The sequence below is a fragment of the Sinocyclocheilus rhinocerous genome, unplaced genomic scaffold, assembly GCF_001515625.1.
Source record: "Sinocyclocheilus rhinocerous isolate Xijiao unplaced genomic scaffold, SAMN03320098_v1.1 scaffold2754, whole genome shotgun sequence".
Taxonomy (NCBI): Eukaryota; Metazoa; Chordata; class Actinopteri; order Cypriniformes; family Cyprinidae; genus Sinocyclocheilus; species Sinocyclocheilus rhinocerous.
The window spans coordinates 230477-249270 of record NW_015634251.1 but is presented as its reverse complement, the minus strand read 5'-3'; the positions used below and the strand labels follow the sequence as shown (position 1 = coordinate 249270).

At 36.0% G+C, this 18794-nt stretch overlaps 1 protein-coding gene across 1 annotated transcript; it reads right to left on the bottom strand.

The window, feature by feature from the left end:
- Positions 1-5388: 5388 nt before the first annotated feature.
- On the bottom strand, positions 5389-13133 carry LOC107745477 (voltage-dependent L-type calcium channel subunit beta-4-like). Its single transcript, XM_016559365.1, has 14 exons — positions 12963-13133; positions 12769-12891; positions 12562-12683; positions 11458-11513; positions 11225-11244; positions 10955-11005; positions 9571-9629; positions 9264-9364; positions 8646-8654; positions 7986-8137; positions 6888-6983; positions 6602-6772; positions 6466-6513; positions 5389-5946 (listed from the first exon to the last, which is right to left on the bottom strand). Exons 1-13 carry the CDS (start codon positions 13131-13133, stop codon positions 6484-6486), a joined length of 1161 nt encoding a protein of 386 aa, XP_016414851.1. The 3' UTR covers positions 5389-5946; positions 6466-6483.
- Between the last annotated feature and the right edge of the window lie 5661 nt (positions 13134-18794).

The window sequence follows — 18794 nt, the reverse complement described above, 5'->3', positions numbered from 1 at the left end:
CGGGGGTGAAAACTTTTGAACAGAATGAAGATGTGTACATTTTTCTTATTTTGCCTAAATTATATTTTTTTCATTTAGTACTGCCCTTCAGAAGCTACAGAAGATGTTTCCCAGAAGACAAAATAAGTTAAATTTACCTTGATCTTTAAATTCATAAAGTTTTCACACTCCGGCTCTTAATGCATGGTTTTTCCTTCTGGAGCATCAGTGAGTGTTTGAACCTTCTGTAATAGTTGCATATGAGTCCCTCAGTTGTCCTCAATGTGAAAAGATGGATCTCAAACTCATGCAGTCATTGTTGGAAAGGGTACAAATACACAAAAATGCTGGAAAACCAAAGAATTTGTGGGACCTGAATGATTTTTCTGAAGAACGGCAGGCAGTTTAACAACTATCACTATACACAATAATCACAGCTGTGGATCAATCAGGTAAGAACACAGTATTAAGAATCAAGTGTATATAAACTTTTGAACGGGGTCATTTTTATAAATTCAACTGTTATTTTCTCTTGTGGACTACATGTATCTTTTATGTGAAATATCTTATTCAGGTCAGTACTAAATAAACAATAACATGCATTTTGAATGACCCCTCTTATTTTGGTAAAATAATTAACATTTTGCAGATTCTGCAAGGTGTATGTAAACTTTTGACTTCAACTGTATGTACTAGTACTATATGTACTATTATGTACTACTGATAGCCCTCTCTTTTGGAAAGCTTTTATCTCATCTTAAACTAATGAAATACATGTTATCACAATCCCATAAAATGTATTAGAAGTTTACATTTACGATTAAACAAGAGGCGTTGTATAGATTCATGCAACAGAAAATTAAATTACCGGGTCAGAATAGCTTGTACTTTATTATGCTCAGGGTCCCATTACTCCTCATTTATATGTGTAGTCATGCATTCTTAGGTCTATCACATGCAAACTAAATCAGGCCCTTTACCAGTTTTTCCAGATTTCCTGCATATTCTGACATGTTTGTGTGTGTGTGTGTGTGTGTGTCCAAAGTAATCAATTGAACTGTTTTCTTTCAGCATCAATAGCCTCAAACATGAGGACAATAGGACTGTTCACACATTCTTGTCCCTCCTCCTAACGACTCTAACCTTTAATGATCTGTGAATCCCCTCATTTCCTTCTGAGAGGACCTCAAATATTTTGATTGCTTTCATTTTGGTGCATTGGGTCTATAACTGTATAAACAACTGTCCTTTATTGTCTTATCCACAGTCTGAGTGCAGTTAAAAATCTGTACAGTATATCTACCTGTTAATGCAACAAACAAAGACATTTGTTTCAGCTGTGCCATAAAAACAGTGCTGGGATGTTATACATCAGTTAAAACGCATGTAATGTATATTTGTGCCATTTCATGCATGTAACTTCTGTAGATGGACGTTTAGCATTTGTTAACAGCGCCAGAGATAAAGATGAACCCTCATGTGTGACAGATGGCTGTGTCATTTGCAGATAAAAATGAAAGCATTTTCAGTGTCAGCCTCTCAGGAGGGAAATGGAGCATAGTGAAATGAAGAGAAGCAGCATATGGAAAGGGCAAATCCCATTTGTTCTAGGTTATGTGTGGATCTGATGAATAGTGTGACAAGGTCAAAAGGATCAGTGGAACTGCTCTCCATCGAACTTTACGTTCTGGTCAGCCGATCCAGACTACCTCTGTCTGTTTTTCTCCAGCTTTCTCATTAGACAAATCTCTCTTTGAGCTTTGCTGCCGGCCCCGTTATGCTCTGATGACAGGGAATGTGATACTGAGAGCATATCAGACCACACCAGTAATCAGCTCTTGCTACTAGAACACCAACTGAGAGAGAAAGAGAAAGACTCCAACAACACCCTCTGACCCACAACCGCCCACTTGCAGCAGACAGAGGCCCCACAGGCAGCTAATTAGCATGTGTTAATGAGTTCCTGTGCCAGGGTGACCCACTCAGTAGTGTTGGAAAAGTGTGGAGGTATGGTGTGTCTGCTTCACGGTGCTTGTAAACACAATTACAAACAAGCCTGACGTACTTTGGAACTGCAAATCTAGCACATTCATACAGTATGCAAGGGTTTCGTAATGCAGTTCACTGCAACTGGTTTGCTGCACCCTTACAAAACAAAAAAAAAGAGGGAATATACCGGAAAATATAATTTGATATATTAAATAATAATTTCCATATATGGGAAAGTAGTGCTTATATTTTTCAACATACTACAATATACACATTGTCCACGCATGGTCCACACACACACACACACACACATATGTGTGTGTGTGTATAGAAAACACATAGCAATGAAGACAATAATAGCTTTATTGAACTAGTTCATTTTTCTTTCATTAATTAATGGGTTTACTTAAAGCTAAACACATATTCATAAATGTATAAGAAAAAGTTGACTGAACTGAAAATTTGACTGAAATTGAATATTAAAGCAGATATTTATTCTTAACGACAGAAACAGAAAACTGGTATTAAGTAAAACACTCACTCTTGCAGTGTCCACAGACAAATCGCTTTCTCGCTTGCTAAATTCTTATTCATGGCAACATGGTGGAAATTAGATTTTACATTTATAACTTAATGGGTTGAGTGCTATATAGCACAAATCTGAGTTTGGCCCTCAGTTTTCCCATATTTGTGTGTTTTTGTGTCAATACATGACAAAATAGCCTCACTGCTAAAAATGCATGCACTGTAAAGGTTTTTAGCAGGTAATCTAAAATCTGCTTAATGTGGTAACATTAACTATTATTAAAGTCAAAAATGTCATTTAATATCACTGAATCAACCTAACTAAATTGAATTACACTAAAAAGGCTCATAAATAGTTCCTTAAAGTAACAATTACTCAACTGCCTTTTTATAAACATGAAATAACTTGGGAAATAACAGAACAATCATTTTCTGAAGTTTTAGGAAAAGTATTTACACTAAGAGATCAGAAGCAGTGTTTGAATCATTTTGCTTGTTGCACAATTGCTCCTGCACTGACATCTAGTGGAAATTTTGGAATTTGACATTTTGGAACTTTCTACATGTGGGTGGTTAGCTGATACAGGTATTTTTGAAAAATGGACATGTCATCACTATGTTGATTCTTTTAAAATGATTGTGCATGCAGCTTTTATGACTTCATATTAACTTAGAGACTATATCTGAAAATGTATTTGTTACACCGCAAGATCATTTAAAATGTTTTTCAGATACATATTATGCATCAATAGCACAAGCTAAAGTGACAGAAACCATGCAGAGACCATTCTTTTTATTTTTTATTTTCTTTTACATTATTTTTCTTCTCCAGAGCACACAATAGTTCAATTTTTTCTTTCTTTTTTCAGACTTAGTGCTGGGTCAGTGTTGTCACATTTGTACAATATGATAAGTTAACTACTGGAAGAGGGTTTACACACTTACATAGTGCATTTATTGCATTGTAAACCAAAAGAAAACCTCAAACACAAAACCAAAATAGTGCAATCATATTGATTTCCCTTTATTCAGTGATAGACCTTTACCAATCCAAGCCATTGTCTTCCTCCTTCCTCCAGTGTCGCATACAGTACAGTATATTGTGATAGAGAACAACATAAATATATAATAAAATAAACAATCAGCCTTGAAAATATACTTTGGAGACCCAAAGACATAGTTTTGGACTATGTTCAAATCACCTGGAAAGATATCAAGCATATTTTCAATTGGGAAGAGCTCATTGTGCTTTGAAGCCTGTATCTCTTGCTTGTTGCTTTTCATATGCAGTGATTTAAAAATTGACAGAAGATTCAACATGGTCCCAAATAACATTTTTGTTCAATATATGTAAATAATATTATTTATGTACACCTTAAACGAACAGACAGCCATTTGTTTGGGCATTTATATATAGATGGAGGGCAATGCATTTTAATGTGCAAACTCTATATACTCAAGCAGATGTTTGTGATGGTTTATATGTTTCTATGTCCATTGCATCTCCCTATTCAGTTTACAGTGCTGTTTATTTCTACAAATGACTGATTGTGTCATGCATAGTCACGATTAGCTTGAATGTACAATGGGACTGCATGTCCATGTATGCAAAGAGTAAAATTAGTGATCATTTAGTGAAGAGATTGTCTTGCAAATAAGACATAAGTCTGTTAAGTGTGATAATCTTTGTAAATGATTTTGTTATTGCATGGAAGAACAGTAGCAAGCAAAACTCAACAATTACAGCAGCAGATATGTCAGCAAGATCTTCACTTATCATGCAAATAAGTGGTAATGGAAAAGATTAAAAAAACTATCAGGAATTTTTATCAGTGTTTTGTGATTCTCAAAATGCAGAAAATGATGTTCAGTGGTTCTGAAGCAATACTGTTACACATCTTACAGTTGTTTTTGAATTAATTGTATGATTATGTATTTTTTTGTGAAAACAGATGTTTGCAAGGGTCTCACTTTTGTGGTTTCAAACAAAACCACTAGATGTCACTGTAATTAAAAAATTAGTATAGAGCAGAGGTTCTTCAACTGGTTTTACTTTGACCCAACACAACACCAAAATTGTTTATTGCACAAAAGAAATAAAAAATGCTCTTAAAATCCAATCTTAAAATGCATTTATATTAAAAATAAAATCTTAATAATATGAATTCAAATATAGTTATAAATAAATAATAAACTAAAATCAAATCAAAATTAAAAGTTCATAAAACATTGGGGCACAAACCCTGTTTCGCTCAACTACAAATGAAGTTTAATATATTTTGGGTAATATTTTTTCAGTTTGTTTATGATTTTAAAGATGAGAGCATGTCATCCAATGTATCCATGTTGGTATCTACCTAATTTACCTGGTTATAGATGAATTTGCATCAAAATGCCATATAATTTTCTCCTTTTAAAACTTAACAAGTCTTATCATCCTAACTATGCATGATTATAATATTAGTTGCATTTTATTCTGTGCATTTAGCATAGTTTTATCACCAATCAGTGTCCAATCAGAACAGAACTGCGAGGTCTCAGTTGAGAACCACTGTTGGACAAAAATAAATAATATGTTAGGCTGTTTAGTGCAATAATGAGATCTAGGCAAAAGATGTACAAACATTCATGTGGTCTGCTTTTCATTGATCTGAAAGGGTGACAGTAGTGCAGTGTGGTTGGAAATACTGATGAGTTACTAGTTGATTTGCCCTGGTTGACATAAACCTAAAGTTTCCAGTGGATAATAAGACACAAGAAAAATGAAACAGGATATAACAGAAAATAAAAACGTTTTCAGTTAAAAAGTCCCAAGTGTGGTTTCAGTATATGAATTAGTTATTTGAGGGTTGTGCTACATGAAGCCATTTGGGTTATTAATTATGAGTGAACTGTATTTGACGATTGATTGAAATGAAATGTATTGTGCAAAAGGTATGGCCTTGAAAACAAACCAAAAGCGATGCAGGAGGTGGAGACTGAGTGAGCGGGATGTTAGTGGCATGTGGTGCCCTTCTTTGTGAGGGCATGGTATGGATGCTCTGATGCCAGTGCCAGAGTCAGGCTGGCAGAACCTGGTGGACAGATGGCACCACCAAGGGGTTGGGGAAACCCCTGTTGATCTCAGCGTTGGGCTCAGCAGGGACATTCAGACCAGTTGAATGTGTGTATACTTGTGTGTGTGTTAGCTGAAGGCCTGCAGCAGAGTGGCCCTGAGATGTAAAGGATGACACATGTGTTAGTGCAGGGTTAGTAGAGAGTGTGTGTTGTCACTGTCAGTGAGGCTGGGATTGGTCCACTTCTCCGCTGGCCTTCATCTCTTTCACCATCCCTCCGTTCCTCCTCTTTCTCATCAGGGGGGCAGTTGCTCTGAGCCCCGTCTCATTCTGGGGCAGTGAGTGGCTGGTCTTTGAGGAATATTCTGGGGGTCTTTCTGGAATGTTCTGTGTCACTCTATAACAACCAGAGAGCAGTGGAGGAAGTGATCATTATGGTTAAACACACTGGCCAAAAGCTTTCTGTCAGTCAATATTTAAGGTGCACATATATATATATATATATATATATAACTGACAAAAGCATATAACAAATTGCTAAAACCAACTAAAACTAAACAGAAAACTTAAAACATAAAAATAAATACTAATTCAAAATATTAATATCATAATAGTTTGTAGATACCACTAATACAACACTGGTTACAAATGCAGAATTGAATTGAATTGAATTAAATTACATTTAAAAACCTTAATAAAAACAGCCTTCATCATATTTACATTGTAAATTTAATAAAAGTCTGATGCTAGACATTATTTTAAACTTTTTTCAAAAGTACTTGTCATTTAAAATAACCAAGTGCACATTTGATATTGATTGTTATTATTAATATTTATTATTAATAAGCCCTGACAGGAAAATACACATTCACGATAATAATTTTAACTGGCAGATGAAAAGCAATCAAACACTCACCCTAATTTGTGGTAGTGCTCATTCAATTAGCTCCTGCGTCTCTGAGAACTAGAGGAAGAGGATGAGAGAGTGTTTAAGATCATTTAAGCTTCATCACAACAAGGGAAGGCCATGTAAGTAACATTTAAACACTCACCTGTTGGCTAGAGTTGGCTGAGGGTGGTGTAACTACATTTTGCTCCACTAGAGGGTTCAGGGGGGCGGAGCCTGGCAGGTGAGTGGCACGCCAGTATATATCTAAGTATTCGGCCAGGTGTTCGCAGGCATCCTCTAACTGATTCTCATCCAGTATAACATCAAACATTTCCTAATGCAAGATAAACGCAGTGAAGACAAACAGTATTAGTGCAAGATATCGCATCTGTTCACTTGTTGCTTCAGTATAATGTATGTTAACAGGAGTGTGCAGTAATGGGACTCACTGGTGGGCACTGTGCTAGTTTATCTCCAGCCATCATTTGCACGTTGAGATGTTTGCTTTGAGATTTCCCTCTGGACTTAATGAGTCTTTGAAGAACCTGGGGTAGAATGAGTAACACTGAGAAAATGAGGGACAAGTTTCTTAAGGGAAATCGGAACCTACCTATATAACTTAATCATTTAAATAAGCAAAACAACACTTTTAGCTCTGTGGACTTATAAATAGCACTGAAGATAGTCCAGCATGGACTGAAACAATTGCTTTTTTTGTGTGTGTGCACAGTCACTTTTTTGTTAGTGCAATTTAGTTTTTGTTGTCACCTTCATGTAAATCTTCAGGAATACATTTTTGTTCAAAGGACCTTTGCATTTCATTTGGTGTGCAGATTTTTTGGCTTTGGCCTCTCAACTTATAAATAAACACACTTTTTAAAACCACATTTAAATGGATAGTTCTCCCAAAAATGAAAATTCTGTCATTAATTACTCACCGTAATGTCGTTCCAAACTCGTAAGACCTTCGTTCATCTTCAGAACACAAATTAAGATATTTTTGATGAAATCCGAGAGCTCTCTGACCCTGCATAGACAGCAGTGCAACTACCATGTTCAAGGCCCAGAAAGGTAGTAAGGACATCGTTAAAATAGTCCATGTGACATCAGTGGTTCAACCATAATTTTATGAAGCTATGAGAATACTTTTTGTGCGCAAAGAAAACAAAAATAACGGCTTTATTCATCAATTTCTTCTCTTCCGTATCAGTCTTCAGCACGCATTCACAAAAGTACCACGACCATGCGTTGTGTTGCTGTCGTGAATGTGTGTCGAAGACACAGAAGAGAAGAAATTGTTGAATAAAGTATTTGTTTTCTTTGCACACAAAAAGTATTCTTGTAGCTTCATAAATGTCACATTTTATCGATGTCCTTACTACCTTTCTGGGCCTTGAATGTGGTAGTTACCTTTCCCAGGCCGTTTTACAGTAATGTGACCTTTATACAAGTGAAGTTAGTTTTAATATAAATCTGTAACTGGAGAAACACCCATTTATAGCTTTTTAAGAATAAGTGATTTATTGACTGGTTAAATATGGTTGTACCTTTGGAGAGGACACTTTGACGTAGACAATGATGGGGGCGAGGGAGGTCTTGAGAAGCTGTGTGGGGTGGTTGATAGTATCTGCATCCAAGACCACCAACTGCAGGCTTTTAGCCAGTTCAAATATTCTCTCAATCTCACTCTGCACCTCGGCTGAGAGAGAGAGAGACAGGCACGATAACACGAGCCACATTAATAATGAGACAACAAATGATGCCGTATTAGGTCCTTCATAAAAAAATACTTCACATTTTATATTAATGTACTATTTAGCTTTACCCTTGTATGTTGTCACTCACCCAGACTGGAACGTGTGTTTGACCTCTCCATGGACCCTTATGACTGGTTTTGTGGTCCAGGGTCACATTTGTGATGAAGGTCTTACAGGTTTGGAATGACATGAGGGTGAGTAATTAATGAGAGAACTATCTCTTTAATTAGTCTATCATCAGTGTTCAAGAGTAGATATACTGTACATGCATCACAGAAAAACTCATTTTTCTGAACCAGCAAATGTCATTTCCACCACAACTGTAATAATGTATTTTGCTTTCTCTGATTTTAAACACACATTGGTCATGCTAAAACACTTTAATAATATTTTTAGACTAATATTTGAAGAATATTTAAATAATCATTGTGGTGGAAATGATAGAGGGACAAAATAGGTCTAAAATTATATAAACAATTTTCTAATAATAATTTGTTTAATTTACTAGTGTTTGGTGATCATAGTTTCATAATAATTGATAATGGATTTCTATATTAGATGAAAAGTCATAGTCTGGGACAGGAGTAAAAGAATAAAATACATAAAACTACATAAAAAAATACATTTTAAAGGGTTTCCCAGGCCGTTTTACAGTAATGTGACCTTTATACAAGTGAAGTTAGTTTTAATATAAATCTGTAACTGGAGAAACACCCATTTATAGCTTTTTAAGAATAAGTGATTTATTGACTGGTTAAATATGGTTGTACCTTTGGAGAGGACACTTTGACGTAGACAATGATGGGGGCGAGGGAGGTCTTGAGAAGCTGTGTGGGGTGGTTGATAGTATCTGCATCCAAGACCACCAACTGCAGGCTTTTAGCCAGTTCAAATATTCTCTCAATCTCACTCTGCACCTCGGCTGAGAGAGAGAGAGACAGGCACGATAACACGAGCCACATTAATAATGAGACAACAAATGATGCCGTATTAGGTCCTTCATAAAAAAATACTTCACATTTTATATTAATGTACTATTTAGCTTTACCCTTGTATGTTGTCACTCACCCAGACTGGAACGTGTGTTTGACCTCTCCATGATAGCTTTCTTGTTCAGTACAGACCTCTTGGCCAGAGACAGATCTGCAGTCACCCGTGTGATAGAAATCCTGCCATGAAACCACACCACACACAAAAAAAACATAGCACACAAGAAGTATGGACCACTTTTATGATACTTTACAGAAGAAAAAAGGTAGATAAATGATTTATTTCCATTTTTACAAATGCACATTTTTGGGTGAACTGTTCCTTTAAGACTAACGCTTTCACTTTTAAGCTCTAAACCAGTGAAACAAGCAGTTTCTGCACTCACCTCCCATCAAATCTGTGTTTCAGGAAGTCAAACAAGGCTTTCTGCATCATATCAGTCACCTGCATCAGAAGATTGCGAGAAAACGTTCATTCTACATTCAACCAGAAACGTTTCATATGTAATTAACCTGTCAATCTGAGGTAGTTTAGGTCCTGAGCTATTAATAGTGTTAACATCCACCCAGTGATTTTGTTGTCTAAGGATCGTAGGGGGAAAATAAGGAGTCCTATCCTAAGCAGGGGATTCGGAAGAAGAGTCGTGTATAAGGCTAATATGGTTTGGATGAGGTGATGTGGTTTTATTTAGACACAGGGGTGAAAAATGAATGACTCCAGAAATAGAGGGTAGAGAGTCAGCAGGGGAAGCAGGTCCCTGGTGTCTCTGTTAAAGAGCTGACTGACAAATGTGTCCAGAGCACCGTGCCACAGCTGGACTTAAATATTTCACGTTCGTGAATCCTCTCGCACACCAAAACTGCCTGAGCAGTCATATACATACAACAGGATCCAAAATGAGCTTTTTGCCATGCCTGCCCATAGTGAGTGAATTATGAGAATTTACAGACTGTAATTACTTTTCATAGGCCATGAAACTGTATTGTGCATTATTTTATTAAATATAATTATGATAAATATAATTATATAAATATATATTATGTAAACAAAAACTTTTATTTTGGATGCGATTAATCACACTTAATCGTTTGACAGCACTATTTAAAACTAAAACTATTAAATCATTTTCAGTAATTGAAAGAAACTTTAAATAAAATAAAATAAAATACAAATATTACACTAATAACTTAACGTAATGTAATTGAAAATTACTAAAACTGAACGTTTTAATAAATGCTATAATATTATATAAATAATAATAAAACAACATGCTTGTTAGGGTCGCTGTGATTTTGCCAAGTAAGACATCTTCCTGGATCAACATCTTTTGTTGATCCTGGATCAACATTACTATCCAAAAATATAGACTAAACCCAATCCCTACCCCTAAACAAGGATGTTGATCCAGGAACATGTTGTACTTGGTGAAATCAGGGTCACCTGCTTGTTAGTTTCATTTTGGTAGCTTAATATATATGTTGTCACATTGAGTTCTGGAGAAAAAAAGCCTTCAGGCAAATTTCTGTTGGTAAATTTTCCACAGAGGTGCTAGTTAAAAGGCACAAAAGTCACATGAGTGAGTGATGTTTTCTTTAGTAAATGGTTTGCATGTTCTTGATTTGATTCAGTGAACAATTTCTAATAGAGTTGTATTTACTCCTCAAACTCAACTTTTACTTGCTTGGTGGTTGTCAATTTTGGACCCTGCATACATAGAACAACTGGCCTGTCTTTTAACTGCCATGATGATCAAATTTAATATCGTTTACCTCATAGCCTTTCAGCGAGGGGCCAACCAGAACAACAGGATGGATGGAACACACACACACACATTGTTATGTCTCACAAGCTATGAACCTTAACTAACATTTCTCAACATCTAATGAGTAGCCTAAAGGGATGCATTTTCAATAACACAGCATTAAAATCTCTCACAGAGAATTGTCTGAGAGGCCAGACACAAACTGTGAATATTTAATAGCACTTTTTGAAGGACTGTGTTGCATTATGGAAGCAAGGAAGCAACTTTAACCACCTACCTGCTTCTGCTTCTGTTTGGCTTGTTTAAAATAAGAGAAATGTGTTTAAGAAAATCTAAACAGGTTGTTTGTGTTCATAATGGTAAAACTATTTTATACTGACATATTATGTAAATCTTGACATATAAAATTAGCATATACCCTGAAGGGAAATGCAGAGGAATGGTAGTGGCTCAACATTACTAGCGATACAGTAAGACAGGAATGTGTGAGAGTATTTAAATACCTCTCACCTGCAGAAGGAGGAGTAGACCTCCAGCCACCAGATGAAGCATTTCCACCCATTTTCCTGTTACCAACACAAACACTTTAGAAATTACAGGATGCTGATATCATACTTTAAACTAAAATCCCATGCTGAACTTATGTGCTGGGATTTCTTATAAATAGCAAGTGCAATGGCAAATCACAGCAACTGAAGGTAAGATTGTTTATTTCTCACTTACGGTAGTTCACCAAAAATGATAACTAATAATCTTCACTTTATTTATATCAGTCTGCTTGTCTTTGTGCATTCCAAACCAACTGTATTGTTGCATATTAGTAGTGGGGATTTTTATTGATTCTTTCTGTAGGTAGTTAGCTAAGCCAGTCGGTGGTGACAACAAGTGACTCTTTAAAAGCCATTCAAATGATTTGTTCAAACACAATAATTCAATTATTTGAATATGCATACTTCCCTACTATATAGTAGGCAAAAAAAACAGTATGTGAAAAAAATACCTCTATCTATAACTAGAGGTACCTAATACCTAAGTCCTCTATCTAAAATTATTCGTTCTCCAGTGAAAAAGTCACCTTGTCTGAATCAGGAGAGAAATATGCACAGATCAAGCACCATTTACTAGTGAAAAATAGTTCTAAACAAATAAGTTTGTGTATTTTGATGTGAGAGGGCAACAGTTGACAGACTTTTCACTGGAGCATTATTATGGATTATGGACTGGTATTTTATATAGAAGCAAGAGTTTGAAGTTAAAAACATCTTAATGATTGATTTGTTTCTTACAAACATGCAATTTTTCACTTCACAGTATGTTAATTGAAGGACTGGAGTCGTGAGGACTACTTGTGGATTACTGTGATGTTTTTATCAGCTGTTTGGACTCTCATTCTGACGGCACCCATTCACTGCAGAGGATCTGTTGGTGTGCAAGTAATGCTAAATTTCTCCAAATCTTTTCTGATTAAGAAACAAACTAATCTACATCTTGAATGGACTGAGGGTGAGTACATTTTCTGCAAATTTTCATTTTTGGGCGAACTATTCCTTTAAATGCTAATTTACACAGTACTGAATAACAACTACATAGATATGATGAGATGCAACTGTGGACCTCTGAGCTGTTTTCTGTTCCTGCTTGATCCGCATGGCCTCCAGTTTAACAGGGCTGGGGATGAAGGCAATATCTGCCCCCTCCTTCACCAGCCTCCCGATCCACCAGTCATTATTATACTTCTGTAGGATAGGAGACAATGTGCTCAAAAATATCACAGTGAAACATAAGCTAACTGTTAACTTCAGTTCATTGGTTGCTTTCCACCTCTTTTATGTGTAGAAAATCTTTGGTTTCAAAGTTGATGGCAGCACCCTGAACCGGACAGTCTTCATCGAGAGCCCCGCAGTAGCTGACATTGGTTCTCACTGCAAATGCCACAGGTTTGGTCTACAAGAAAACAAAGAAAACAGTCAACATTATGTTAAGAGGTGAGGTAATATCCATTTGAGAAGATGAACCTTGGCTCTCTCGAGCTGGAGCAGGGCCTGGCGCTCGGCCTCACGCCGAGACGCCTCCTTGTCCTCCTCCAGGGACAGGTCGGAATCCGATGGTCTACTCGTGTAGGAATCAGCAGAACTCTGCAAAAAGGACAAGAGTCCAATGTGAGAGGTGGTCTTTGACTTTTTCATTATAATTACTTTTATCCATTGGTATGTTTAATGCCCTTCTTTGTCAATTACAGTGGGTCTCATTCACTAAGCAACACATTTCTGCTTGAAATCTGCATACAATCATTTTCATGAACATATCATGATTCACAAAATCATACGGAGGTATATACACATATGAACAGCTGGCTAATGAGATGTCTGTTATCTGGGTCTGTATTAAAAGTATTTATTGTGTTTGAACTAGTTTTGAGGATGGCGCACTTGGCATTTTTCAAGGTTGCTGAGCCAGAAGCAACGGTTTGAAAAAACCTGTTAATGTTCAATTTGTTTATTAGAAACATGCAGCTTTCACTTCACAGTATGTTAATTGATGGACTGTGGTTGTGAGGATTACTTGTGGATTATTGTGATGTTTTTATCAGCTGTTTGGACTTTCATTCTGACGGCACCCATTCACTGCAGAGGATTTATTGCTGAGCAAGTGATGTAGTGCTAAATTTCTCCAAATCCATTCTGTTGAAGGAACAAACTCCTCTGCATCTTAGATGGCTTGAGGGTGAGCAAATGTTCAGCAAATGTTCATTTTTGGGTGAACTATTTAAGGTTAAAATCAGATTCATGAAGGTACACGTGTTAGCCAGAACTTTTTGAATGAGACCTAATGTTTTTCGTTTCTCTGTTGTTTTGCACTATTCTCATTTTGCACCGTTTTAACTGCACACAGCAATTGCTGCAAATGCTTTGGCAATATGAATATAGAAATATTTTTCATGCCAATAAAGCATTAAAACTGAAAACTAAATAACCAAATGCACCGATAACAAAAGACCTACTAACCATAAACAAGCATTGCAAAAACCTTTCCTCTACCATCTCCTGCATCCCTCTGATCTACCCTCCAGACTAGCCTTTCTCTCTGTCTTTTTCCCCTCCAAAATCCAGACCACAGTGAGAATATGATTTAAATATCAAATGCAGCCGTAGGGCGCAGATGTCTGCGACACCTACCGTCGAAAGAGATAAAGCATAATTATGCAGACGCCGGCTAAGATAAGATTCTTATGTGCGATTAAAATATATCTCTCGTCTAAATGAACGTGTTAATTAAAAGCCAGCCCTGCTATGGGAGGCATCTCCATCACCGAGCTGTCCTGAACCAACTCTTGGATGATCTACACCGTGTTCATCTCTTTCATGTGTTCGGCTTAGAAATAAATGAAAAGAAAGATAGAGTAGGGCTTTGAAGTACAACAACACACTATATCAAAAAAATTTTTTGCCCACTTTTATCAATAGGAGGTAATAGTGATGCAGGGGTCGCCCACATAAACATCACTACCTGCAAGGCTGTGACACACATTTGGTGTTTCGTAATTCGTACATGCAGTGTGCATTAACTTGGAGTCGTTTTCAGATGACCCGACAGACTAAGCAATTCATCGCTCAGTACCTGGATCGATAGAGTAATGTAATCCTTTAAAAGACACAATGCATCGCAACCTCATCCGCTAAGAGTGTTTCCACAACACCTCACCCCATATTCCACTTACAACACACATTTGAACCATCAGACATTCCCAGAAAAGGCTGCATAGAATGTTTACGGTATGTAGCTTAAATAAAGATTTAATAGCTTTTTTAATAGAATTTCAGTCTTAGTATTCTGTTTATCTTCCTTTTGCTTTAATGACAGCAGCATTAGAGCTGCATGAACTCTGCAAGTTTGTGTAAAACCTGATGTTCTCCAGAATGATTTAAGAATGATCCATCTTGAGCTTCAAATGGAAGCAAGAATTTGACCATCTGAATTTGAATGTTCTCACAATGAGAAAAATGTCAGAAACCTGAGATATAAATTCAGAATTGTGAGTCACAATTTGTTGTGCAATAGCAGCACACAGCCAACAGGGGGCGTTCAAAATCAATGAACCTCCCACAAGGCTTGTTAGATAACAGTCATTCATTCTCCTATATTTCACAGTTTTGTGCCCTATTTTCATTCATATTGTCAGAATCTGATTCCCAGTCTCCGATATAGAGCAGCATGGATTTGATGCTCGCCACGGCAAAACTTGTCCTGACAAGGACAGGGATCAGAGTTCATAGAAATCAACAACATGCAACATGCATAGATAGAATACAAAATAAACACATGCAGCGGTGCAAATTTTGCATTATATTATATCAGTAATCAGTATCTGAAATAAGGTTGAACTATACTGGCTGCAGTTATATATATATATATATATATATATTATTATTATTTTTTTTTCATTATTATTATTTTTTAAAATCAAAGATAGCTTTTTTGCCCCTGGAATTGATTTTCAAAAGGATTTTTACCTTTATAAGGGTAGTTTTTAATACAATATAATATAATATAATATAAATAATAATAATAATATTTTTGCCCTTATAATAGCTTTAAAAAAAAAAAAATGTTATCTATCTATGTCAACTGAATAGTGTCCAAAACCTATAAAGACCTATATAACTATCCTGAAATACAATTATGAATTGATAAAATCAAAAACAGATGAATTTGAATGTACATAAATATATAGGCCTGAATGTATGTAAATATACTTAGTTCATTACACTCTTGAATATAAACATATACATTTTTATAAATATCTGTGCATTGTGTGTGTGTGTGTGACTTTTCAGTGGCATTTTTACCTAAAACCGGTTAAATTCTGACCATGGTTTGCTGGTTATAAAAAATTACTCCAACCACTAAAATAAACATTTCTGCCTTTTCTGGCTATTGCAACACAACAAATCCATATGCCTTTTCCCCCCTAACACAGATGACATATCAACAACTTGCAATACTATTTGAAACCATAGGCTACTCACATACAGAAAGATATGAGAAAGTGAGAGATATTAACAATCTTAGTCAGGTAATACACATTGTCAATCAAACAATCAATGCAGCTGAATGCATTTGATGAGTCTGCTGGTCGAAAAGCTAAGACGTGCATCTCGACTGAGAATAATTTATTCATAAAAAAGGCTTACACGAGGATATTAATAGACTATGACACAGGCAGAATGTATGCAAAATTCATTCACTCCACCAAAGCAGCGCTGATTGATTACAGAATCACATGGAGTGAAAATGTAATAGAGAGGGAGCGCGCGGGAGAAAATCAGTGAGAGAGAGAGAAGTCATAAGGGTCAAATCGATAAAAAATCGATAATTTTGACCCATATGTATTGTTGGCTATTGCTACAAATATACCCGTGCTTCTTATGACTGGTTTTGTGGTCCAGTCACAAATGTGAATTGTTAAAGACAGTTTTGTTGATTTATCTTTTATATCTGCCCATATATTTGGTATCAATTATATTTGGATACAATAATCAATATAAAAAAAGCTATATTTAAAAATATAAAAGAAAATATTTTAACCATTCTGTATGCCAATGATACTTAAATTATTTAATTATTTTAATTTTATTTAAAATATCCAGCGATCAACAATTGCATCATGGATATTTATTTTGGACCTCACATTTATAGCTATCAACTCATTTATGCTGGTCAGTTTTAAAAGCCCCTTCTCATTTCTCCAGGAAAAAGTAGTCCAAGTGAATTTAAATATGCAAATCTTATTTACATACAAATACATTCAGTAGGCTATGTAACCTTCTTAACATGCAAATATTATATATGATGTACATTCAAGAAAAAAAAAATCACTATAACTAATCTGTAAGTCTGTCTAACTGGATTCTTATAGTATTGGTTATTTTTTGTTTTTTTTTATGTTTACTAAACAAGCTATTTGAATATGCCAAACAGTCTGTGCACCGATCAGTGATCATAGTTTTTAAATGCACTGACACTTTGCTTCACCATTGTTAAATGACTTAATTAATTGCAAAACCTTTTGTGAATTAATCTGATTACTGCACTAATGTACCGTAGTATTTCCCTGGATGCTCTAATAATTTCATTTCCTGCTTGTTTCAATGAGCAGAAGACTCCGACACCAGCAGAAGACTCCAAAAGCTAATGCAAATGTTAAATCAGGACCAGACACTGAAAGCTCACTTGTGCATGAATTAACAATGCAAACAAACACATCTGCCTGATGAGAAACAGCTGGGAAACCATTTGCACTAATGCATTTGGTGCCCTATAATGGGGAACAGTGAATTAAAAGTAAATTAAGTGTTTTCTAAATCCAATGTAAATGGTTGATACTACACTTAAAAAGAGCAATCAGTGTTTTGACCCCAGCATCAATAAATTATTGTAAAAAAAAAGCAGAGACCACTCAAATACAATGGCTCAGGTTTGATTTTTTTTTTCCAATTCCCTTACAAAAATGAACCATGGTTTTACTACAAAAAGGTTATTATAGTTAAACCATGATAACCTAAAACTACCCATGGTGCTGCAACACTAACCATAGATTTTATAGAGCAAGTAAGCGGCAACAAGTGACTTTCTTTATGAGTGAATCTTTGAATCATTCAGTCAACTGATTCGTTCAGCACATTGATTCATTTAGCAAGGACACAAGTGACTTTCTTTACGAATGAATCATTGAATCACTGAAACTACAGAACGCCGCTATTGTGTGCTGTTGTTTGGATATTCGCAGCATGCAGGCGATTCTGCTTTAAATTTGTTTGGAACTATTTTGTGTGTTAAATATAATACACAATGTAACAATCAAAATCTAAGTTACTCAGTGTTCACTTCGTTTATTGTACTACCGTTCGTATCTCATGGCATCATAAATTGTTATGATTCATAACACCGTTTCGGTTTATTCTATTGGTTACCGAATTCACGCAGGATTGCTTTTGTTATGGCACTAAAAGGATTTACCGGTCCTTTACTATTACATTGTTTTGTATCCCTTACAGCACTGTAAGATTTTCACACAAACTCCCTGGGAGTCTTGATCTCGATAACCTCTCTCTGTCTGCTAATCTCTCCAGGCCTGATCCCACTGAGAGTAAATCTGTTCCTCCCAATGAGGTCGGGGATGGATGCCTTCACAGCAGCGTTACTGTCCTGACAATAGCATGATGCAGAACACCACACGAACACAAGGTGAGTCGGCTTGCACACACAGTCATAATGGGGCGGTACCACTGAAAATGAATCATGAAAACGGACCCTTTTCCTCTTCAGGTTGTATTAAATCAGCAGGCTAACAGAGGCCTGAGGCTGCCCCAGGTTGGTTGGACCTCTTTCTGGACTCCATTATAGCTACTGGAAGCTTGTGCTCTTTCTTAATTCAACTTTGTCAGCTGTGGCTTTTAGAGCTGCGTATCTTGAGGCTATGTTACTGCTGTGCTTTCTTTTATACACTTTATACACATGCTTGCAAGTGGGTGAGCTTGAAAACAAACACAAGGCCACTCGCATACCTCAGCTCTTATAATTTTAAGGAAAGGAAAGAATGTGACATGTGTCCCATACTCAGAATTTGTGTTCTGCATTTCACCCATTAAAAAGGCAACCACAGTGAGTAGTGAACAAACACACACACCCGGAGCAGTGGGCAGCTATTATAATGGGAACGTAATAGAATTATTTAATAGAAGTACATTGGAATCCTATAGTTTGAGACCGTATTGAAAATCTAGGGTTTAAAAATAATTACTATATAGAGCAGTAAATAATAACTAAATAAGATATTTACAGTTAGG